The 25,417-nt window shown below is 39.0% G+C and overlaps 2 protein-coding genes across 4 annotated transcripts in view; one reads left to right on the top strand and one right to left on the bottom strand.

Annotated features, from left to right (window-relative positions):
- The first annotated feature begins 667 nt into the window (after positions 1–667).
- Positions 668–16,403, top strand: CDK9_1 (P-TEFb-associated cyclin-dependent protein kinase Cdk9). 2 transcript variants are annotated; one of them, XM_051210130.1, is made up of 6 exons: positions 668–1,116; positions 10,659–10,967; positions 11,007–11,097; positions 11,134–11,290; positions 12,553–12,820; positions 14,919–16,403. In XM_051210130.1, exons 2-6 carry the CDS (start codon positions 10,731–10,733, stop codon positions 15,441–15,443), a joined length of 1,278 nt encoding a protein of 425 aa, XP_051070080.1. In that variant the 5' UTR covers positions 668–1,116; positions 10,659–10,730; the 3' UTR covers positions 15,444–16,403. The 2 variants fall into 2 exon arrangements, with proteins under 2 accessions (XP_051070080.1, XP_051070079.1); XM_051210129.1 differs by having other exon boundaries at positions 12,553–16,403.
- A 103-nt stretch (positions 16,404–16,506) lies between these two features.
- SLC5A8_1 (Sodium-coupled monocarboxylate transporter 1) overlaps positions 16,507–25,417 on the bottom strand; it is a 32,996-nt gene continuing 24,085 nt past the window's right edge. The window contains exons 10-13 of one of the 2 annotated variants that reach the window (XM_051210131.1): positions 24,559–24,716; positions 22,676–22,976; positions 20,439–20,545; positions 16,507–18,611 (exon numbers count right to left, since the gene is read on the bottom strand). In XM_051210131.1, the coding sequence (XP_051070081.1) occupies positions 18,495–18,611; positions 20,439–20,545; positions 22,676–22,976; positions 24,559–24,716 (683 nt within the window). In that variant the 3' untranslated portion in view covers positions 16,507–18,494. Of the gene's footprint in view, positions 18,612–20,438; positions 20,546–21,673; positions 22,977–24,554; positions 24,717–25,417 lie in introns of those variants that run through there. The other variant, XM_051210132.1, reaches the window with a different exon arrangement.

Here is a 25,417-nt window from a genome sequence, read left to right on the forward strand (position 1 = left end):
TACGCTGACGATATAAAAATCTGGCGAGTAATGATTGGAAACACAGTAGCATGTGCTCTTCAGGCAGACTTAAATAATATGATTAACTGGTCTAAAGAGTGGTTGATGCCCATAACGTGGCAAGGTGTGTCTTCACGTACTTTGTGGATACAGATGTTAATAGGTACAGCAAATAAAAAGTGGCAGTACCCGTCGTTCGGTCTCATAAGGATCTACGGGTGACAGTGAGTCATGATCTTAAGACGACGGCTCATTGCCGGGAGGCCTCAGCTAAGGCGTTCAGAACCCTCTGGGTTTTAAAACGGACATTCATCAAGTTAGATACTACCATGTTCACCAGAGTATACACAACCTTGGTGAGAACTAAACTTGAGAACTGCGATCATGCTGTAAGCCCTTGTTCAGAAGGTGACTCAGATATCCTAGAAAAAGTACAGAGGGCAGCTACCCGTACAGTTTCAGAACTCCAGTGTTTACCATACAAAGAGCGGCTTGAAAGGCTGAACCTTTTTACTCTGTCCTATCGCAGACTAAGGAGGGATCTTATTTTGATGTGCAGAATACTCAAAAATGGTTTCAAACCAAACTTATTCTCTCTTTCTCTTCCCACTAGATCTGGACATCTCAGAGGACATAGCAGGCTATTAGAAAAGCCAAGAATGGACAAAATACCGGTGGCATACAGGTTCTCACATCGAGTCATCAATACTTGGAACCTGCTGCCCGAAGCAGTGGTGTCCGCACCTTCAATTGACTCTTTCAAGAGGAGACTGAACACTCACATAAGCATATTAGAAAGGAATAACATGAGCCCTGGGTCTTCTGACCTTACTAAACAAATCTGAATCTGAAAGTATCTTAGGTACTCGCTTTCAAACTTAGAAACTAATTAAACAAGAGTTCTTCGAGCACCCAAAGCATTACGGGTTTCAAAGAACTGTCTCTTAAAACCGGTGTACAGATACGAAGTAACCTAATGTTGCGCCAACCTCCTGGACAGAGTTTGAGGTTTAAATTATGTGGATATTAAAATTCTGAAAGAATTTGCGGCGTCCTTGCGGAATTTGAAATCAAGGTAACATGTCTTTTTGTTACTGCATGTATTCCTTATGACAGGTACTCTTAATTTAAGAGCATTTGGGTAATATGTCGTGATGGTGAATCTTATGTAGTGGTTTGATATCTTTCCAACACATAGCTTTCAGTTACTTCTTTAAATAAAGGAGTCAAATCAATAAAATACATCTTGACTCTCTTTAGCTATTTAGATTAGAAAAACTGAGTCAGTTCATGCCATAAGGCTTGAAGCATATAAGAAAGGTCGAGATTTTTCGTGTAAGGATATTAGGTCAAGGTTCCATGTCAGTTCCTATCTACTTTTTTGTTTGGCTAGTAAATTGTCCGTGGACATGCGTTACTATTCTTAACAGTAAGTTTCAGTGGGTAATTACAATATTCGTGCTTCATGAGTAAGTGGTTCACCGTTGCTAACTCGTGATAATATATCCGGCCTCAAGTTATTAATATCACGGTAAAGTTTCTTGATCACCTGTCTTAGGATTGTGTAGAAAAGTTTAATTTCCGACACATCGTTGTAAGTTAAACCAGTACTGCACTCGATCACAGAGTCTACCTGTATTCTCCAGTTGAATTGAGTCTATTGTCAGCGCAAACCACTCGTCCATTGGGATGTGTTGTAACAGTGATCTTTGATTTATGAAGAAGTGTCATTCTTGTCTTAGTCAATCAGAAATGTGAAGTAATAAAGAACGTAGTCAATAATAGAAAGTATTATCGAATAACTAGACCTTAAAAGTATAACAACCTTTGGGTCCTCGGAAAAATCAACTGAAGGTTTCGTTACTGTTGCCGCCTGCACTGAAATGTCTAGTTAACAGATTCCTCACAAGAACGTTCCTATGTATTTCTAAATGTTTTTTTTTCGTGGTGTACCATAGAGGGGTATTCTCTTAGATGTAGTCTCACTATCAAGACGTATTTGTCTGTTGGGATGGAGAGGTTTAAAAGCGGTATAATACAGCACGGTGATATCGTCCCCTACACTTTTGTACCATACATGCCCCAAATTTCATTTCGCCAGACTAGCTTTGTATGGTTCATTCGTAAGTCCAAGTATGTCTTTGATTTTTCCCCTTTAAACTCGGTCCTGGCAACAATCTCGAGGTAAGGGGATATGACGGAATTGTCTTCATATTGACGCCTTAGGGCAAGGCTGTTCAGTGTCGAAATACCCAGAGTTTCAAGGGGAAACCTCGCTGCCGTGTTTGCTTTATCGGCTAGAATCCTCCAGTGGTGATAAATATTTAGTGTTTCAAACAAATGATCGGGTCCTCTTTTACTAAGACCTGACATGTATGAGATCCATGTACCACTTATGTCGCTTAATGTTTCAACAGATGGTCAGGTGTATCAGGTTATCTATGTTCTAAGTATTCGTAAAGTCGTGGTTTACAATGATGCCTGATATTAGATCAAGCAGTGTGACAAATAATTAACTTCAAACAGTTATGTAGACGTATTCAAATGGCTAGATTTCACTTTACGACAAAAGTTTGGTCTATACAGCAATGATGCTTGGATCTTTCGTTGTTAAAAAACTGAAAGTTACACAAAATTGGTAACTGGCTATATGAACAAAAGTAAACGTATTTCTATCTTAAAAATTGAAAACGGATTAATGTAACTATTTGGGATAATTAGTTAAGATGTTCCAAAACATTTTGGTTAAAACTCGTTCAAGAGTTCCCCCGAGTTATATGTGCGAAATTGTGGTTTTAGCAACATATATGCTCCACCTTTTCTGTTGTACATCGCGTCTATCACAGCCGCCCAATGTACTCACCCTTTTACAAACAAGTGATTTCTCATATGGTATATAGTGTAACTCAGGAAACATCGAAAGATTTTTTATACCCATTTGTCGATATCGTCAGCTTCAATGTGTGTTGGGTCTCTCGAGATTCCCAAATCAGCTCTTTGGCACGCTAGGACCCCCTAAACAACATGTGTTCTTATATAAACAATTCAACTAAGTCGTTATAACAGCCCTTTTTAATTTATTAGAACATAAATACTGATACAAAGGGGCACCTAAATGCATATCGTCAGTCAGTCAGTAACAACGTAGAACATCGTACGTACGTACGTACATCAGTTCGAGTTGCCATACCACATTAGCACAGAGATGCAGTTGTCGATTCAAATCCCATTGTGTTAGAGGTAGTAAAGGTATAAGCAGTAATCGGAAAGATTAGGGTTTGAAGATGTTATTTAAAGAGTATAATACAGTGAAATAAATTTGGGAAGAGAAAAAAGAGACAAGGAGGATTCAGGAGATTAGAATTTGTGAGAACACAAAGAGTGTATGCACCTGCTCCATTGCAAACGATTTTGAGCCATGTCATTCAGGGCCTCTAACCACCGCTTGCTATCATATCTCGGTCCCCAACCAGGTTTTATTTATTTATTTATTTATTTGAACACATGAATATTGGTACAAGAGAGCGCCAATATATATGCGCCACACCCCCAACCAGGTAGTCTACACCTACCGACATGACTCAGACCACTTGTCAGTGACTTCATGGACTTGTGCCATGTTTTGGTCTGGCCGCCCCTAACTTTCTTCCAACCTACTCCTGTACCATTGAACATAGCACGTCGAGGCAGTCGGTGGTTGGGCATACGTAACACGTGTCCCAGCCATCTCAACTGATGAGGTTTCACTACTTCATCAATTGATTTGCCATCCTTACCTTGTACCCGTTTCCTATCAACTGCGTTACTTACTCGATGGTCCCAGGATATATGAGCAATGTTTCGAAGACACCTATGATCGAATACTAGTAACCTACGAATATCCTCTACTCTTACCGACCATGTTTCACAGCCATAAAGTAGGACGGAACGAGCTGCTGCGCAGTAAACACGTCCTTTGGTTAATAGACGGATATCTCGCCTACGCCATAAATGACGCAAGTTGGCAAAAGCTAGTCGAGCCTTCTGTATCCGTGCTGAGATTTCGTGATACACGTGACTACAAGGACTGATGAGACTTCCAAGATAAGTGAAGCGGTCGACACGCTCAAATACTTCACTCCCTATCATTAGTTCGGGTATCGATGCAACCCAATCCTGAAGCAACATTTTGTATTTCGAAGGGGAAAATCGCATCCCGAACATGCCTGCATTGTTGCTTAGAGTGGTCAGAAGACTTTGCATTTTGTCAGCGTGTTCACCAAGTAGAACTATGTCATCGGCATATTCTAAGTCAACAAGTGAATCTCCTGGTAGAAGTTCAACCCCTGGAAATTTAGATGAGGAAAGTGTTATCTCTAAAAGTACGTCAATGACAAAGTTAAACAAGAATGAAGAGAGTAAGCAGCCCTGACGAACACCATTTGAGGTAACCAATTCTGATGACAGTTCGCCATAAGCTCTCACTCCACCAGTTGTGTTCGAGTGGAGAGCCTTTACAAGGTTAATGTACTTCTTTGGTACTCCTTTCAATGACAACTACTGCCATGGAACCTCACGATCAACAGAGTCGAATGCTGCCTTAAGGTCGAGAAATACTACGATTGTGGAGCGTCTGAATGTGTGTCTGTGTTCTAGAACCTGACGTAGTGTGAATATCTGGTCTATACAACCGCGTCTAGGTCGAAAACCAGCCTGATTTTCTCTAGTCTGCTCTTTACGAGCTTCGGTTAGGCGTCGAAGTATTATTGAGGCTAATATTTTAGACACTATATTTGTCAAACTGATTCCTCTGTGATTGTCACAAGAGGACGTTTGTCCTTTCTTATAGACTGGCACAATCAGTGATTGAGACCAGTCAGATGGGATTGCGTCCAGTTCCCGAATTCTACCTAAGACCTCAGTTAATCTCACTGCTAATACTGAACCACCATCCTTAAAAATCTCAGGAGTAAACCTGTCAGGGCCTGCTGCTCTCCCTCGCTTCAGATTTCCTATGGCTTTTTCAACTTCGTAAAGAGTCAGAGGACCTACATTAACTTGTCATTCAGATTGACTGGAGATCGTAGGAAACCGAAGTGTGTCTGAAGGCCAGTTGAACTGATCCCTAAAGTGTTCTGCCCACCGATCCAATCTCCTGGATTGAGAATGTATAATATGTTCATCTTTCTCTGAGAGTGTTTCGCTAACAGTCGGGTTTCTAATACCAGTTTCCTTAACGAGTCTGAACAATTGTCTGCTATGACCTATTGCCGCTGCCTTTTCCATTTCTCTTTCTTTCGCTACCCACCACTGTTCGCGATCATTGCGTAGACTTCTTGTCAGCTTACGCTTAAGCTGACTCCGCTCTTCGTCATGTTCAGATCCAGATGAAATGAGTTTTCGAGCATTTATCAGTGCGGTAGATGCTTCTGAGATCCAGTGTTGCTCCGTAACCTTACGGTTTACCGTACTAGCAGATATCACGGCTGTTTCCACAGCTTTTCGGATATTATTCCATGCTGCCTCGGGGTGGGCATCACCTACATAGCTTCCTAACTGTTTTTCTAGTTGTTCCTGAAATATACTCTTAGCTTGACTATCATTAAACAGGACCCTAAGAGGCTTCCTTGCAGCGTCTTTCCTACGTCTAGTAAGACGCAGGCAAATACGCGCTCGCACTAGAGCATAATCTGAATCTAGGCATGTGCTCCAGAATGAGCGACAGTCTTCTATCGAGCCCCTCCATCGGTGGCTGATAGCGATGTGATCTATTCGGGTCCAACGTTGAGACGAATTCGGGGGTCGCCATGTTAAAAGATGTTTTTCCTTATGCTTAAAGTTAGTATTTGCAAGGAACAGGCGGTTATCTGAGCATAGCTGCCACAGACGGTTGCCATTATCTGTTCTTTGAGCCACGACACCATAAGATCCACCTAGGTGTCTTTCCCTTTCGCTTAGTATACCCACTTGAGCATTAAAGTCACCGGCCACTATTACTACATCAGAGCACCTAGCTTTTCGGAGAAGGTTGGAAAGCTTTCTGTAAAACTCATCTTTTACATCATCTGAGCTGCATTCAGTGGTAGAATAGGCAGAGACGACGAAGAGGCAACGACGAGAGTCCTTATCTTTCTGAGTCCTTGTTGTTCCGTTTAGTTGGACAGCGCACAAACGACTGTCTACTAGGATCCAGTCTAAAAGAGATAGTTCTGCCCTAGGACTCAATGCTATAAATAAATAGTGTGGCGCATATATATTTGGCGCACTCTTGTACCAATATTTATGTGTTCAAATAAATAAATAAAAATAAACTCAATGCTATACCTACGCCGGCAAGTCCACGAGAAGCAGCATCTGGGCTTCCAGATACACGAATTGTGAATTGAGTTGGTTCTTTATTTTGATATGGTGATGTCAAATGAATGACGCTACTCGGATCCTGTATGCCCGTTTCGGAGACCCAGCACATATCGATGGCGTGAGATTCTAAAGTCCTTGCTAAGGAAGCTTGTTGTCCTATTTAGTACACTGTTCAGACGTTGTAAGCTCCAACATGAAGTTTAGAGCGAGGTTTCAGGAGATCAGGAATAGCGTTCCGCGTACTCGAATCGTTTGCTCTAGCGGTGCGAGGTGATAAAAGGACGTGAGAAGGGTTAGTCGGGGAGATAAGAGTGGCATTAAGAGGTGTAGGAAGGATTTGAATGTGACCAACTTTGTCTTGTGTGCTGTTACAGGTATGAGGGCTGGTGCCACTTCCCGGCTGCCCACACCGTGGAACGGTATTTCTTGAGGGACCTGAAAAGGAAGTCGGATTAATGTTGGTCTTAACGGCCTGGGGGCGTGACCGCACAGCTCAAGGGACAACTGCTTGAAGCCGGTCGCGCACGGCCTTTTTGTGGAAGGTTTTTGACGTGTTAGCTCCGTTCTTCAAAGGGCCTAACCGTCGGAGACGGAAATTCGTGAGGTAAGGTGAGGTGTGACATTTTTAGGGTCGACCTTTTTTAACCCCATCCTCCCTTGTGAGAAGGCCGCATCGCTGCAGATGCTGGTTGTCCGAGGGAAACACCTTACTGCTGTCACACCGCTCCTACAGTCAGCAGTACGACTTCGCCCTCAGACCTTGAGTTGCTACTTTTAGTCTTACCGTTCTCCAATCGACCTGCCTGGCGTGGTAGAACCTACAGGAACATATGTTCCAGCCAACATAGCTCGGTTGGGTCATCATGATAGGCAAGCCCGACCACCGCGTCAAGGTAGCGGCTACGGTCAGGTCTAAATGCATATGCGGTGCATAGTAAGAAAATGAGATTGTGGAGATTTAAATGTAGGTTTAATAAATGAAAAAAACAATAAACAAATAAAAACAAGTGAACGGGTTCGAAAGAAATATAGTGAGAGAAGCTTAGTCAAAAAACACAACCAGATTAATTCTATTAGTTAAAGAAGTTCTCATTTATTTGGAGAAAGTAAAAGAAATTTACAGCAGGATTACCACTGGTTTCTATCCCGAACTGTGTCTGATAATGTACCGATCCAGTGTTATGCTATCTCTAGGACCCTAACCAGCGAATCGTGAAAGACTGATAAATGCCAATCCTGCACGGCTTACCTTCATACCACAGCGCCATTCCATAAACTGGCCATCTTTGCTTTTTTAAGCAGTCCCAGAGTCAGCAAATAGTGCACGGTGTAGAATTCACTGGGACAACATTTGTAGTACATGTCCATATCACCGAAGGGGGTGTTTGAAGATAGTGACACCAAGTGAGTTATCATCGCTTTGCTCGAACAGACTTTGCCAAACCTCTGAATTACTAACATGGTGTTTCCACTGAATATCAACAATCCTTCGGAGAAAAAGATGATCGAACACAGAGCCGTTTAACGTCAACTTGGAGAGACTAGGTATCACGAGCATCGAGCAAAACTGTTCTCTCACAGCTACCCAAATACACATTCTTGGTAATGAGCAGATAAGAGTAATTAAGAAGTTCGTGTCTGGGTAGCTGTGTAAGTGATGGCGGTAGCGTAAGTGATTATTATTATTATTATTATTATTATTTCACCATCATACACTAATTTTCACTTTTGTTCTTCTTTGTGTTATCTGCACCTTCCTTTCTGTATCTCTTCACAATCTCATTTTTATTGTGTGGCACATATGTATTTCGGTGCCTCCTTGTACCAACTTTGTTTAAGTGATAATAAGGTACACGAACTTCTCGACTACTTCTAACTGCTCACTACCAAGAATGAGTGCAGGCATAGGCTCCTGATAGTTGTGTAAAAGTACTGTGGACATTAGTGTAAAGCATATACCATACCTACGAAAACCAACTACCTACTGATTTAGTGCGGACTACATAGCTTGATTATCATCACATAGTAAGACAATATCATCCGCATGCTCAAGGTCGAAAAGTCTTCCTCCAGTCAACGGATCCACATCAGCACTACCTACTTACATGACAACTGTTTCCAGAACATCATCGGTGGCAAAGTTGTAGAGAAATGTTGAGATTGTGTAGCCCTGTGTAACCCTACTGCTTGGATGGAACAATCGTGAGAGGTGATTATATGCCCTCACTCGGCCTAAACTGTTTGTATATAAGCTCTTCTAGATGTTAATGAACTCAGACAAACCATTCTTCAATAGACAACCATAGAGGACGGTCCTGTCCAACGAATCAAAGGAGACTGACATCAAGAAAACAATGATTGTTGGCCTACATTAAATAAGACGGTGTTCTAACGCCTAACGGAGGGTGAAGATATAATCAATGTATCCTCGACCAGAGCAAAAACCAGCCTACTTTTTGCGGGAGGGCACCAGATATATATGCACTACACGTTGTATGATGGGTATGATACTGCCCGGGTGCCCAAACCGAAGCAGGTGGTTTTCTTAAGGGACCACACCCTGGGCCTTTAACCTAAATGTCTGACCTACAAGGCAGTAGAGCATCGTGAGGAGATGCAGTCCCATGGTAGCCGATGACCAACAATTGGTTCATACGCCATTTGTTCCCTCAGGATCGTGGAGCCCATGTGCACCATTAGTTTGAAATCCGATTAAAGCGCCGGACATTCGCTTTCCGTCCTCTCAATTTCGTAAACAACACCCTCGCGACGAGAAGGCAGTGAGTAGGACTTCTCTGGCAGAGGCTATATACGCGTGGCCGCGTGAGAGCATTTCAAGAGGAAGGACGGGCTCTCCTCCGGGCTTTTAGGGGCTTTGAACAATCTGCAAAGTATGACGGAATGTAGTATGTTGGATGCAGTCGTAGATAGACTTATCTTCCGACATTTGTTTCACATGAGATGTAAAGCAATTTTAAAGATAGGGGTGACTATCGCCTCATTTCAAGATGTTGGTACGCTAATTGCCTAACGTTTGGAAACAACTCGATCAGTTTCATAACGAGTTTTTCGCCACCATCCTTATGATAGGTTGGGGGTAAATCATATAAGTCTGGTGGTTTGTTGGGCTTCATAACTTGTGGTTTCTTGTGGACTTCTGCTTCGTTAGTTGGATCAGTTGTCACCGGTCTTGGCGGACAGAATAGTCCGATCGATATCAGCGAGGCAATAAACCAGCTGAACTATTCTTCGAAGAACTCTGTCCATCTTACAAGGCGTCAGTAGATGTTATTAATTGGTGTCCTATCAGCTTCACAAATTGTTTTCCCAATACCAACTTTCTTCCAGTAACTCGAGTGAGTTGGAAGAGCTCCCAACCATTATGAGATACAGTTACTGCTGCCAACGTATGATAAGATATGGTTAGAGCAAGCAAAGGCGTGATCGCAGTTCAGCTAAGTATTCCAAAAGAAGCATACCGGCAGTAGCTGATTACGATGCGACTAATCTGAGTCCAAGTTTGAGGTACCTGAATCCTAACCACAACACTAGTGTAGAAACTACGGTCAAGTTTTAAGATTAATAAAATTTCAAGATATAATAACCTTACTTATAATATGAACTGTCTAACTGATTTCTATGCAGACAATCTTGTAGCCTAGTAATTTGGTTTTTTTCTTTTTCGACTAATTAGTCACTGGGTAAAATCCAACTTCATTTACTTTGGTATGAGGGAATAAATAATATTGTTCACCTCTGCACAAAGAGTGTAACTCAAAGTCAACCATACACAACTGGTTAGTCAATCAGTTATGGACAGTGTGGGACATAGTATATATGCATCGGTTCAGGCTGCGAAATCACCTCAACATAGCGAGGTGGCAGAATAGTGTGAGTAGGAACATTATCAGTGACAATGGAAAAGATTAGACATAGAAGATACGAAACCCGTTCTGTCAGCTTATTTGTCATCTTTGTATTCTCATTCTGTTTTTATATAATACGATAGTTGTGTGCATAGACTTCTAATGTATTTGATACATATTACTCTTGAAATTTCATCTCTCTTCTGGTTACTACACAATTTACTCTTTTATTACTGTCATAGTACTTATAATTTTGTCACATAGTTTTTTGTTCATTGCTTATCACAATACGCGAATGACTTTTTTAATACGAAAGTATTCCACTCAAAACACCAATTTTAGTTCTGATTTTTTATTAATGATATCTATCCCGAATACGTCACTTTTATTGGTTATATTAAACCTGATAGTTAACATGGTAATAATCTAATGTTATCTAACTACTAATTTCAGCTTAATCATTTCATCAACTCATAGCGAAGGCTTGGCAAATATCAGACAGAATAAGATGTGGCTGAAGTCTCTATGGATGACTGTGAATTAGATTTGTTATTAAAAGAGTTGGAGGCTGATTATACGGATGCCCTTAAATATGTTGATCGTGAATTGGAGAAAAAAACCACCACTTTGGTGGTTGATGATTATGAGCGACTTCAGAAAATTGGGCAGGGAACATTTGGTGAAGTGTTCAAAGTTCGCCATCGAGTTACTAAACAACATTATGCTTTGAAACGACTTAAAACAGAGCAAGAAACAGAGGGTGTAAGTAAACTTTTACCATTATTTCTCTAATACGTATAGTTTCCAGTCACTGCTCTACGAGAAATTAGAATTCTCAGCTCACTTTCCCATGAAAATGTTGTGCGTTTGCGAGGCGTTTGTCATAAAAAAGGTATACTGTTCATCCAATATTGATTTCAATCTATAGCTGCCCCTTCTAGCAACTACAGGTACGAGTTCTATCTTCTGTTCGACATTTGTGAGCATGATCTAGCAGGTCTATTAGCTCAAAAAGTCGAGTTCAGTCTCCCAGTGAAGAAAAGCATAATGCAACAGTTGCTTACGGGACTTTACTTTTTACACAAGTAAATATCATTTTCAGATGACTAATTTTTTTTTAAACTTTTTCATTTTTAAATAAACTGTCTGTTGTATTAGGATTGCTGATTAGTTATTAAAAACCTCACTTTCAAACGTCAAGTCTCGCATTCGGTCCCAGCCTCACCTATATTATTTCAGGCAACCGGATATTACAAATGATCATCATTGTGTATATAGATATATAGTTTCATTTCTAATAAAGATTTACCTGAGGATGAGCAACGAACTTCAGGTATTTCATTGGCGATTTTCTTGGCAAAATGGTAAAAGAACAGTGTCATTATAAATTGTGTACTAGTTCTTGCATTACCCGTATTTATTTTAACGCATAGATATTGGTACAAGGAGGCACCAAGCACATATGCGCCACACAAATCTCATTCGATATGTGTGAGGGCTGTGATACTACCCGGGTGCCCAAACCGAAGCAGGTGGTTTTCTTAGGGGACTACACCCCGAGCCTTCAACCTGAAAGTCTGATCCACAAGGCAGTAGAGCATCGTGAGGAGATGCAGTCCCATGGAAGCCGGTGACCAACGATTGGTTCATACGCCATTTGTTCCCTCAGGATCGTGAAGCCCATGTGCACCATTGATTTGGAATCCGGTTAAAGCGCGGACATTCACTTTTCGTCCTCTCATTTTGGTAGACGACACCCCCTTCAAGGGAAGGCAGTGAGTAGGACTTCCCTGGCAGAGGCTGTATACGCGTAGCCATGTGAGAGCATTTCGAGATGGAGGGCGGGCCCACCCCACTCTCGGCCGTACCAGGGCATTTGGGGGAATAAAATAATATTTTCGTATAAATAGTACATACTAATTTTTACGGTTTTACGAATGCATACTCATGTCTTATTAAAAATAACCTCAAACGATAAAATTCCTTGATCTTATAAACTGATAAATAACTTTTTTTTAGCTGAAACTTAATTGTGAATGACACTTGACAAGTAAAGAGTAGTTTAGTAGTCATAGCATTAGGATAAGTCCTTTGAGTTCTCCTGAGACGTTTTCAAAATGTAACTTCTAGGTTGTTCAGTTCATCCATTAACATATCTATTAAAGAAATTTTCCTGCCTGAGATTTCCATATCAAGCTCAAGCAAAGGAGTTAAAGTGCTCAACTTTCACATACAAAATCAATAGTATCTCTCATTTTAACCGAAGAAGTGTAGTCCTGACTAGTGTTTAGATTTACTTCATTATTTTAAATATTATTCATTTTTAATATCTTTTAACATCTTGTAGAAATAATGTTCTTCATCGTGACTTAAAAACATCTAACATACTAATTGATCGTGAAGGTGTTTTAAAAATAGCAGATTTTGGTTTGGCAAGGCTTACAGTCACTTCTATTCGACCTGACCGTGCTTCTCGTTATACTGGTCGCGTAGTAACTTTATGGTATCGACCTCCAGAAATCTTGCTCAATGATCGTTATTACGGAAGACCGGTAGATATATGGGGTGCTGGTTGTATTATGGCTGAGCTTTGGACAAATTACCCAATTATGCAAGTAAGTAATTGACGAATAAACTTTTCAAGTACTTAAGGTTAGTCAAAGCAAGTTTTATTTTGATTTGTTGATGTCACATATCTACCTTAATTAAATCATACTTCATATTCATTTGTTTTCGTTTTATTGTTTATTTTTTATTTTAACACATAGATTTTGGTACAAGGAGGCACCAAATACATATGCGCTATATAAATCATTCGATTTGTGTGAGGGGCGTGATACTGCCTGGGTGCCCAAACCCAAGCAAGTGGTTTTCTTAGGGGACCACACACCGGGCCTTCGAGAGTTTCTTCATGTAAAATTTGTTCATTGGAAATGACGAAGAATAACTAATGTGTGGATTGTACCATTCTTCCAGAAACCCGAACACAGTGGTTGGCTGGCGGTATTTTAAAATTTTACTGAATCTGCTTTGGAGTGAGCGTGTCACCTGTGGATCCGATTGTTGTGTAAACTAACGCAATTCGGAAATGTCGTCTACAAAATTAGACCTATCGTCGTAATATATTGCCGTTGACATCCCTCTTTTTTAATATAACGCACCAACCCCATAATAGGGACTGTTTACACCATCGGTTATTCCTAGTGTGAGTCTATGGATGCATAAGTACACACCCATATGTTTCCACTGACCTCCGTCATCAAAAAGAAAGAGATCCGAAGTACTTAACTTCAACAGGATAAAACTCATATCAGTCTCATAAGCTATGCATAAGTATGAAAAGTCATTTGTTGAACTAACCTTACTTTCAGTTGCCAGCATATCACACATTTTCTTATTTATCGTCTTACAGTGCTTATCTTTTTCAAAATCTCATTATTCTCGTGGATTGCAGCTAAAATTTGAGACGAACCTCTACGACCTCCCTCATAATCAAAGTGTCTAGTTACCGATTCAGTCACTAACTAACAGGCTGACAGTATTATTGGATGCTTGCGAAAAGCCGACGGCTCAGTGTTCTTTAGGGTTGCAAACTATCTTAGTTTGTGTTTTGCCTAACCATAGACATTCTTTAAGAAATAACACTTTATTCCTGTGACTTTTCAAAGATTAATTTCTTACCAAGAGATCCACAAATTGACTGAGAATACGTAGACGATTTGTTCCTCGCAAGGATGCTAATAAAATTTAGTCTTTTAGACACACTGAGTAACAATCCAAAAATGTTTGGGACGTGATTTTCTCCTTTTAAATGCAAAATATTGCTTCAAAACTGGTATGCATCAACGCATAAACTAGTGGTTAGGAGTCAAGTAGTTGAGTTCATCGACCACTGTGCTTGGAAGTCTCATCAGCCCTGATTGGTTAGTGTCTTGACACAGATTCAAAACCCTCAGCTCGTTTCTGTCAACTTGCATCCGTGTGGCGTAGACAATATGCCTGTTTCCCAAAGAAATCCGGCACAGTAGTTCTGTCTATTTTACTCCGTGGGTGTGAAATACGGTCTTTTAAATAGACACTCACAGGCTGCGATTATCTGATCATAGCTATCGTAGGTGCATTTTTGGAAAGTTGAGTACTATCCATAGCTAGCAAATATGTTGATGAGGTTGTGAATCTTGATCGAATTAGGTGGTTGATACGTGTTAACTGGCTTACTGTAAACTATAACGTCTGTAACACAATGATCTGATCTGATTTAGAAAAAAATGAAACAATTATATGACATGGAATTTATTTCTTATTGGTGAATCCAACTGTTTATCCTGTATGATGTATGTGTTAGACTGTCATTACTAACTGTACTCATGGTGATCATTTGGTTGTTACCTTCAGTCGGGGTGTATGTACATGACTTTGAGCCATATGGTTTTGGTGTGAAAACTAATGATAGTCTCACTGAAATTATGAACCGATCTAAGTTAGATCATGACTGAAAACTCATACTGACTAATGATAGTATATGGCTGTCTAAACCGGAACAGATGAAGTTGAGGGGGGGGTGGCTAAATCAACTGATTCAAAAATTATTTGATTATTGGAACACTTATTTCTGAACGTACTTACTTAATATGACCTCTAACAATTTCATACGGTTTTGTTTCAAGATAACTTGGTTTATTTTGAATTCCCTCATTTTTTTTAATCTTAAAGGGTGAGAATGAACTTCTTCAACTTAATTTAATTATTCAACTTTGTGGTTCTATCACACCGGAAGTTTGGCCAGCTGTTCAGAATTTAGAAACTTATCAAAAAATAAAGTTACCCAAAGATGTTAAACGTCATGTCAAAGAAAAATTGACACCACAAATTCCATGTTCATCAGCTGTTGACTTAATTGACAAATTACTAGTATTAGATCCAAATAAACGTTTGGATGCTGATCAAGCTTTATCACATGATTTTTTCCATGAAGATCCACCTCCTGGTGATTTAAGCTGCCTTTCAAAGAATGGCGCTTCATTTTTAGAGTATTTAGGACAAGCTAACAGAGCTAGACGTGGATTAGCAAATAATTACCGTAATGTTGCTAATCCTAATTTTCCAGCTAGGCGGGGTCCAAATGTTATAGTCCCCGGACCTGTGCCAAATCAACAAATTATTAACCAACCATATCAACGTTATCGTGGTCTTCCACCAGATCAAGATTCATCTAACATCAATGATCGTATATTTTAATCAAAGTGAAGGGTTCAATGTTATCGAGAAAAAAAATTGTCCTTATTTGTATAATTTCGTGTATATTGCATTTTTACAAACAAAAGTAATTCAATTAGCCTGCAGAAGCAGTAGAATATTGTGATAACTACAAAACTAATAATAACAGCAACATATACAGAGTTTATTTCAGTCTTTAAGATTTGTATTTTTCTAGTCTCATTACAATTATAGTGTGAATATTTGTTATGCCTTGAATGATATGATGATGATGACCATGATGATTGCATTTTGCTCTCTCTCTCTCTCTCTCTCTCTTTCTGTAATTTGATATTTATTAGTCTACTAAAGAAATTTCTTTCTTTTTTTTTCTCTGTCATTTAGTTTTTAATTATTAGGATGAAAGAAACATCTCAAATATAAATAACACGAAGGTGTACATTGTAAATGTCAACGTCTTAACAAGCCTGGAATGTCAGTCAGTAACAACGTAGAACTTCGTACGTACGTACGTACATCAGTTCGAGTTGCTGCACCACATTAGCACAGTGATGCAGTTGTCGATTCAAATCTCGTAGTGATAGAGGCGGTAAGAGTATAAGCAGTAATCGGAAAGATTAGGGTTTGGAGATTAGAATTTTGGAGAACACAAAGAATGTATGCGCCTGCGCCATTGTAAACGATTTTGAGCCATGTCATTCAGGGCTTCTAACCACCGCTTGCTATCATCTCGCGGTCCCCAACCAGGTAGTCTATACCTACCAACATAACTCAGTCCACTTTTCAGTGACTTCATGGACTTGTGCCATGTTTTGGTCTGGCCGCCCCTAACTTTCTTCCAACCTACTCCTGTACCATTGAACATAGCACGTCGAGGCAGTCGGTGGTTGGGCATACGTAACACGTGTCCCAGCCATCTCAACTGATGAGGTTTCACTACTTCATCAATTGATTTGCCATCCTTACCTTGTACCCGTTTCCTATCAACTGCGTTACTTACTCGATCGTCCCAGGATATATGAGCAATGTTTCGAAGACACCTATGATCGAATACTAGTAACCTACGAATATCCTCTACTCTTACCGACCATGTTTCACAGCCATAAAGTAGGACGGAACGAGCTGCTGCGCAGTAAACACGTCCTTTGGTTAATAGACGGATATCTCGCCTACGCCATAAATGACGCAAGTTGGCAAAAGCTAGTCGAGCCTTCTGTATCCGTGCTGAGATTTCGTGATACACGTGACTACAAGGACTGATGAGACTTCCAAGATAAGTGAAGCGGTCGACACGCTCAACTACTCCACTCCCTATCATTAGTTCGGATGTCAATGTAACGCAATCCTGAAGCAACATTTTACATTTCGAGGGGGAGAATCGCATCCCGAACATGCTTGCATTGTTGCTTAGAGTGGTCGGAAGACTCTGCATTTTGTCAGCGTCTTCAGCAAATAGAACTATGTCATCGGCATATTCTAAGTCAACAAGTGAATCTCCTGGTAGAAGTTCAACTCCTGGAAATTTAGATGAGGAAAGTGTTATCTCTAAAAGTACGTCCATTTAGACAATGTGGGGTTTAGGATAAGTTTCATCAGTCGAAATTGTCACAACAGAATAAGACAAATCTAAACTAAAGTATTAAACATATAGAATATGGTTAAAGACTAAGTAAAATTGAAGAAAGAAAAGTGTTAAATACTTTTGAAAGTAAAAAACTTATTGAGAGATAAAGAATGGAAGTATCTCCGCAAATTGTGACTGATTCTTAACAATTCTATTCAAATCGTTTGGTTATTCATATGAAGACGCGATAAACATTTAAAGGAAAATTCGCCTGATTTCAATGAATACTTTGTCCATTGTTAAAACGTCACGTAGAAATTGATGAGTTATGTATCAGAGAATGGTTGTAAAATAAACTAAACTTCCGAATTTCGAGCTCTTTACTTTAGCCATTATGCAGCAACTCGAACGACTTTTTAGCATATATATTTTGGGTAACATTTATGTAATTCAATCTACTGCTGATAAACACAGACTGTGAGATTGTCTACTACCAGTTTTCTGAAATCATCATGTACGACTTAAACTAGGATCTATCAGGAATTTCTACTGTCATCGTTGTTTGATATTACCTGGAAAACTTTTTGGAGTTTAATTAGCTGTTTCTTCCCAGTACAGAGTTCTTAAGCAGCTATCCCGATAGTTTACCGTCCATTAATCGTTTAGTATGCTATACGACAGTTTACTGTTGTAGTCTAAACCTATAAAAACAAATTGTTAAAGTCTGAAATAGTACGTAAACTGAAGGTACTTCATCATATATTTGTAATGGACACTATTTGTATGATGTAGCTTTCCGGTGAGCGACATCACATTAATGAACTCGTTCATACCATCTGAGATTGAGGTTGATCCTACTTGTTTTGTATTATCTTCGTTAACTTCTATCATAATAATATTTAGACCGTTCATCCGTTGTAAATTTATCCAATCAACAATAAAGTAACCGGTAACTGTCAGCATTTATATATTTTTTTCCAATTCAACCATTAGATTAGTTTTCATCAAAGAATTTTGTGATTGATAAATTACATTTCACTAGTTAGTTTCATTGTAGATAATTGCTGTAATCATCCATCTCAGTCAGTCAGTCAGCTACAACGTAGGACCAAGCACATATGTGCATCGGTCCAGGTTGCCATACCATCCATCTATAAGTAAACAAACACACTATTTTGTTATCCATCTCTAATATGAAAATAAACGGTAGTTTGAAAATGAAATAATCTATTAACAAATGAACATCCCGATATTGATTTCTATTTCCTTGAGTAGTATAAAGCAATATAGGATTGAGTAAAAACCGACATTATAGTTCACTCTTTACAGTCGGATTCGTTGTATTTATCATTGATCATATGATGTTGATAAATATGATTTAATTAATATAAAGATGAAAGAAATAGTTATGAAGGATAAACAAGAATTGGTAAAGTATACTCCATTGTTCACATTATAGCTTCCTTGTATTATTATTACTACATCAAATAGTAGAATCTTTGGATTGATCATTTTCTATTGATGGAATTTTTGTTGTTGTTGTTGTTGATTACTTGTAAACGAGGTAATTTCATGTCTAAAATTTCTGTTTTTTCAATGTATGTGGAAGAGATTGGATTAAATTCCTGAAAATGAACGAATGTAAACACAACAGTTAGATTTAATAACAGAAATTGCAAATTAAGTATAGAGAGAAGGATGTTCAATAAGTGTCATTAGGCTTTATACAATTACGAGTAGAAATACTTATTCAAGACATGTGAATTGTTGTAATTTCATAGAATTTGACAATATATATATATATTTGGATTAAAGAATCATAAGAAAGTTACACAATCATTACATATAGTTTGTTAGGAATTTAAAATCTGTCCTTGGAATCAATTTTTGTTTGGATTCTAAAGTTACTGTTTTATTAAACAACTAATATACTATCTAAACTGCAAACACGAGAAAATCAACCTGGCTTCAAACCTGGTCGTGGCTGCATCGACCACATATTCACCATTCGTCAGGTTCTAGAACATAGGTATACTTATCAGCGTCCGACAATGGTGGTCTTTCTTGACTTAAAAGCAGCATTTGACTCAGTAGACCGCGAGATTCTGTGGCAGTGTCTGTCATTGAAAGGCGTACCCTAGAAGTACAAAAACCTTGTGAAGGCTCTTTACTCGAACACTACTAGTCGAGTCAGAGCTTATAACGAACAGTCATCTGTTTTTGCGACCTCAATTCATGTCCGTCAAGACTGTGCACTTTCTCCATTTTTGTTTGACTTCACCATAGATCTGATGGGAATAACATTCTCGTCTACTGAATTCTCGGGTATTGATCTCCTTCCAGGAGGTCCACTCATCGACTTAGAATACGCAGATGACATAGTCCTGTTTGGTGAAGACGCTGACAAAATGCAGAGTCTTCTGGTAGCATTAAGCAACAATGCCATCATGTTTGGAATGCGCTTCTCTCCATCCAAATGCAAATTGTTGCTTCAGGACTGTCCTGTGTCAACACCTGAACTAAGGATAGGGAGTGAAGTGGTCGGACGCGTTGACGAATTCACTTATCTTGGAAGTCTGATCAGCACTAATGGGTTGCTGTCTGACGAAATCTCAGCAGGGATTCTAAAAGCTCATTTGGCTTTTGCCAACTTACGTCAGCTATGGAGAAGGCGAGATGTCCGTCTACCAATTAAGGGACGAGTATACTGCGCGGAAGTTCGTTCTGTTTCACTTTACGGCTGCGAAACATGGCCATTAAGAGTAGAAGACACTCGTAAGCTACTAGTATCTGACCACAGATGCCTTAGAAATATTGCTCGCATCTTCTGGGACTATCGAGTCAGTAATAGTGAAGTTAGCCGAGGAGTATTAGGGAATGATGGTAAATCGGTTGATGAGGTTGTGAATCTTCATCAACTGAGATGGTTGGGCTCCGTGTTACGTATGCCCGAACACCGATTAGCACGACGTGCAATGCTAACTGGTGTTGGAGATGGTTGGAAGAAAGTTAGGGGCGGCCAAACCAAAACGTGGCATCAGTGCTTGAAGTCACTAACTTCTATTTTGAGCCATGTTGGTAGATGCAGACTACTTGGTTGGGGTCCACGTAACTATTGTAACCAATGGTTGGAGACTCTTGGTGACATGGCTCATAATCGATCACAATGGCGTCGGTGTATACACTCTCTATCTTCCCTTAAACTAAGAGATTAAAATCGCTTCATATCTTTTTTTCTACTAACTAGTTCTTTCTCCCTGTACTATATCCTTATTGCAATCTTTCTTTTATATATTACCACCTCTGAATTAACTGGTTTTATGAATCCGGTGTCCATCTTGTTGTGTTAATGAGGTATGGCAACTTGGAACGATGCATATATGTGCCTGATCCTACGTTGTAGCTGACTGACTATTAAACAACTGTATCAGCAATATCAAATTAAAACTTACCTGATCATTTGCTGTTTGTGGAGGAAGCCAATTTGGAAAATGTCTATAGAACGAACGTGCCTGCCAAGCCAATAAACGTGGATTAACCTGTGATCGACTATTAAATCCTGGTATGATAAATATAAAAAATATGCTTGTATAAAATAAAATTTAATATGATTAGTCAGTTGTTTATATTTCAACGTTGTTGTGAGAGAATGAAGATATTCCGAAAAATATGTGATTGTATTTGTACAGTTCATTTCAAACATATTACTGATGCTAAATGGTCGGAAACACTTAGGATACAAACCTAGATCTAAGTTTCATGCTAGTTAGCGTTTGTCAGCAAGGCGTATCCGCGGTCTTGAAGAGACTTACTTCCTGTAGAGTTCATAATGGTGTCACAGGCAGTGAGCTCTTTGGACAGCGACTAACTTCTTATATGATCAAGATATATACACTGATAGATCACTATATAGTGACTAAGGCCAAATTTGTTCAATGATCAAATCCTATTGATTGCCAACCACTTACAATCAAAAGCATAATGTTTGCGATGTCAAGTCATTTAGACAGTTGGATACATTGTACCTTGATCTATTGAATTAGATTAGAATCAAGGAATAAAGAAATGTGATTTCAGCTATGTTCGCTGATCAATTAATCAAATTTAATTAATCCTCATGAAAAATTTCAGTTTTACTACACTATATGACACCACCGTCCTAATATGAGAATAGCTAACGAGTTCATTCGACACAAGGTACACTGTTAACTACTTTACAATATTTTGATAAAATAATTAACAAGGATACATGTGCAACTAACTGTATAAACAGATCACCTTAGTCTTACTTACTTACTTACTTACGCCTGTTACTCCTCGTGAAGGAGCATAGGCCGCTCACCAGCATTCTCCATCCAACCCTGTCCTGGGCAATCCTTTCTAGCTCCGTCCAGTTGTAATTCATCGCTTTCATATCTGTTTCTATTATCCGACGCAATGTGTTCTTTGGCCTTCCTCTTTTTCGCTTCCCTTCAGGATTCCAAGTTAGGGCTTGCCTCGTGATGCAGTTCGACGATTTGCGTAATTTATGTCCTATCCATTTCCATCGTCTTTTCCTAATTTCTTCTTCAGCTGGAAGTTGGTTTGTTCTCTCCCACAGAAGGCTATTGCTGATGGTATCCGGCCAATGGATGTTGAGTATCTTGCGTAGACAGCTATTTATAAATACTTGTACTTTCTTGATTGTGGTTGTTGTAGTTCTCCAAGTTTCAGCTCCATACAGTAGAACTGCCTTGACGTTCGTATTGAAGATTCTCACTTTGATATTGGTTGAAAGTTGTTTTGAGTTCCATATGTTCTTTAATTGTAGGAATGCGACCCTTGCTTTGCCGATCGTCGCCTTTACGTCTGCATCTGAACCTCCTTGTTCATCGATGATGCTTCCCAGGTATGTGAAGGACTCTACATTCACCTTAGTCTAGATAGGCTAAATCCAAGAGTCAAATGAAGAAGTTTATGGATACGTATATTTTAAATGAACTAAACGTATCCAATATCAGACGATTTGAAACAGGCAGAACTCGTGTACTTATTCAACCAGTATAACAAACAAATATAACAAGTTCAGGAAAATGATTCTACTACAACAGGATCCCAATTATACAGCAAACTATTCTGAATTGTCTACAACAAAATATTTCACAAATTGAAATTATGAGTTAATTGAAGCTAGACCACCATAGAAAACCTGGAAGCACTGGACGGCCATTTCGTCCTAGAAAATGGAACTCCTCAGCAGTGCACATCCACGATTCCGCGAAATTCAAACCCAGGACCTACCACTCTCGCACCAGGCGCTTAACCAACTAGACCACTGAACCAGCCGGCATCCAATGGTGTTAATGTCTAACTTCAACCAATCGACGAAGTTACACCACTGTACACCATTGTCTTCAGTGAGCTAATATTTCACAACAGACCTGGTTGAACTTCACTGGTAACAGCTTCTCACTAGAACTCCAGGAGTATCTCTTGAAGTCAATCACTAGTGAGCAGATAATTATTATCAGAAAGGGTTTATGGAGATTTTAGCTTCAATTGACTCATGATTTCAATCTGTGAAATTCCTAAAAATCTCCACAAAACCCCTTCTGATAACAAAATATTTAATTGTATTAGTATTTCTTAAGAAAATAATATTTTGTCATATAAACATTATGAATATTTTTTTAAAAAAATGACAGTTTACCTGTAATTGCGCTAATTATAAATCCTACAGGAATTCCAACAATTAAACAAGCTGTTGCATAATAAAGATATGAAAGTGAATAAAATGACCACGTTGTCGTCTTTATAATATTAACAGTAGTAATTGATGTATTCGTTGTAGCAGTTACAATAGATGATGATATATTTTGAAGAATTTTAGATGAACAATTTTCAATGGTTAAAGGTAAACGATCATTATCAGTTCTTGAAGTTATAAAAGTATTTCCAATGCAAATCCATAAACCACAAATAACACCACTAATTAATGCACATAATCCACCCTGAATATATGAATCGACACGAAAAGAAAAAATAAGTAAACGGTAATGTACAAGTGTCATTCATTTATCGATATTGAACATCAAAAACATTTAAACATAAACAGTACTATCAGAATGGGTTTTGTGGAGAAGTCGTTACCAGTGAAGTTCAACCAGGTCTGTTGTGAGATATTAGCTCACTGAAGACAATGGTGTACGGTAGCGCAAATTCGTGGATTGGTTGAAGTTAGACATTAACACCGTTGGGTGCTGACTCAGTGGTCTAGTTGGTTAAGCACCTGGTGCGAGACTGGTAGGCCCTGGGTTCGAATCTCGCGGGGGTGCGGGATCGTGGACGCGCACTGCTGAGGAGTCCGGTACTGGGACGAAACGGCCATCCAGTGCTTCCAGGTTTTCCATTGTGGTCTTGCTTCAAGTGACCCACGATTTCAACCAGATAAACAGTACTACCATAAATTTTGCAACGATGAGACTAAAATTAAATAGGAAGTATTTTCAATGAATCGTCAGTCATATAATATAAGACCACATTAATTTTGTTTCACTCATTAAAATACACGTATGTATTAATGTTTACTAATGAAAATTTTATGCATGACACTGAAATCAAGATTTACCAGAAGAGAATGAATGTAGCAGTTGTATTTCAAGTGGTTTCGGACCATGTCACTTAACGTCATCAATCATAGATTCTCACTATCCCATGGAACTGAATCAGAATATCTACATTATCTGGTTAGGGATAAGAGATAAATAAGCCCAGTGTCTATGGAGAGACAGAAAGTGAATGCATTCGGATCGTCGCAAATGATTCTCAACCATGTCACCCGAAATCTTTGGTCATTAGTCACATCAACCAAGTAATGTACATCTAACTAAATGACTCAATCCAACACTTAGTAACTTGATGAGATGATGTTATGTTTTCGTTTGACTACCCCTAGCTTCCTCCTAACCTACTCTAATACTAGCCGTCATTTATATCTTATTTTTTCTACTAAAACTGATGTTGTTTGCACAACGTCTACCACTATGACTTATATTTTAATATTTTAATTGCACTATTCTTACAAAGTGTGGCAACTAGAACCGGTGTCGATTTGTCCCTGTTTTTTAATTTCCTTATGACTGTCTGAGTTGGTAGGTGTAGACTACCTGGTTGGGGAACACGAGATGATAGCAACCGATGGTTAGAGACCCTGAATGACATGGCTCAAAATCGTTCACAATGGCGCAGGTGCATACACTCTTTGTGTTCTCCCAAATTCTAATCTTCTGAATTCTTCATGTCCCTTTTTTCCTCTTTCCAAATTTATTTCACTGGATTATACTCTTTAAATAACATCTCCAAACATTAATCTTCCCGATTACTGCTTATACTCTTGCTACCTCTACCACTACGGGATTTGAATCGACAACTGCATCTCTGTTGTAAGGTGGTGTGGCAACTCGAACTGATGTACGTACGTATGAAGTTCTACGTTGTTACTGACTGACTGACTGACTTATGACTGTCTAACTAAAAATATCATCAAATATATATGGATTTTTTTTTATTAATACTAATGATATACTTACTTACTTCAGCATTAATACATGGAAAAAATATTCCAGCAGTAAATACAGTTAAAATTGGACCACCAATTGCACCGAATAAAGAAAATGATATTTGTAAAATATGTGAACTGGATAATGTAAATATGAAAGCCAATGATACAGTTAAAGTACCAAATAAAATACCTGCACACCAAGAAGAGTAAAATAAAGAGAGGGAGAGGATGTGTGTAACAAGCATACAGGATAACCAGCAAAATTTATTCTTATGAAAAACAAATGAAAAATGGTGAAATGTTATGAATTGAAACAAAATACTTAGATTATTCTTCTTCATAGATTTATGAACTAATGAAGATTATTTAATCAATTCATTTCATTTAAGACATTTGTCTCAAATTAGTGATATAAAATAGTTTCAATGGTTAAGGTCATGAGTCAGTTGAAGGTAGACCACCATAGAAAACCTGTAAGCACTGAACGACCGTTTCGTCCTACTGTGGAGTTCAACTGAGTCTGTTATGAGATTGTAACTCATTGAAGACAATGGTAGATGTGTCGCTCAATTTCGTGGATTAGTTGAAGTTAGACATTAATACCGTTGGATTTCGGCCGGTTCAGTGGTCTAGTGATTAAGCGCTTGTGTGCGAGACTGATAGATCCTGGGTTCGAATCTCGCTAGGCAGGATCTTAGATGCGCACTGTTGAGAAGTCACTCTGGAGGACGAAACGGTCGTTCAATGCTTCCAGGTTTTCCATGGTGGTCTAGCTTCAATTGACTCATGATCTCAACTGCTGAAATTACTACAATCTCCACAAAACCCCTTCTGATACTAGTCAACATATGCTCACTAGTGACTGGCTTCACGAGGTATATCCTGGAGTTC

Source organism: Schistosoma haematobium, chromosome ZW, assembly GCF_000699445.3.
Source record: "Schistosoma haematobium chromosome ZW, whole genome shotgun sequence".
In the NCBI taxonomy this organism is placed as follows: domain Eukaryota; kingdom Metazoa; phylum Platyhelminthes; class Trematoda; order Strigeidida; family Schistosomatidae; genus Schistosoma; species Schistosoma haematobium.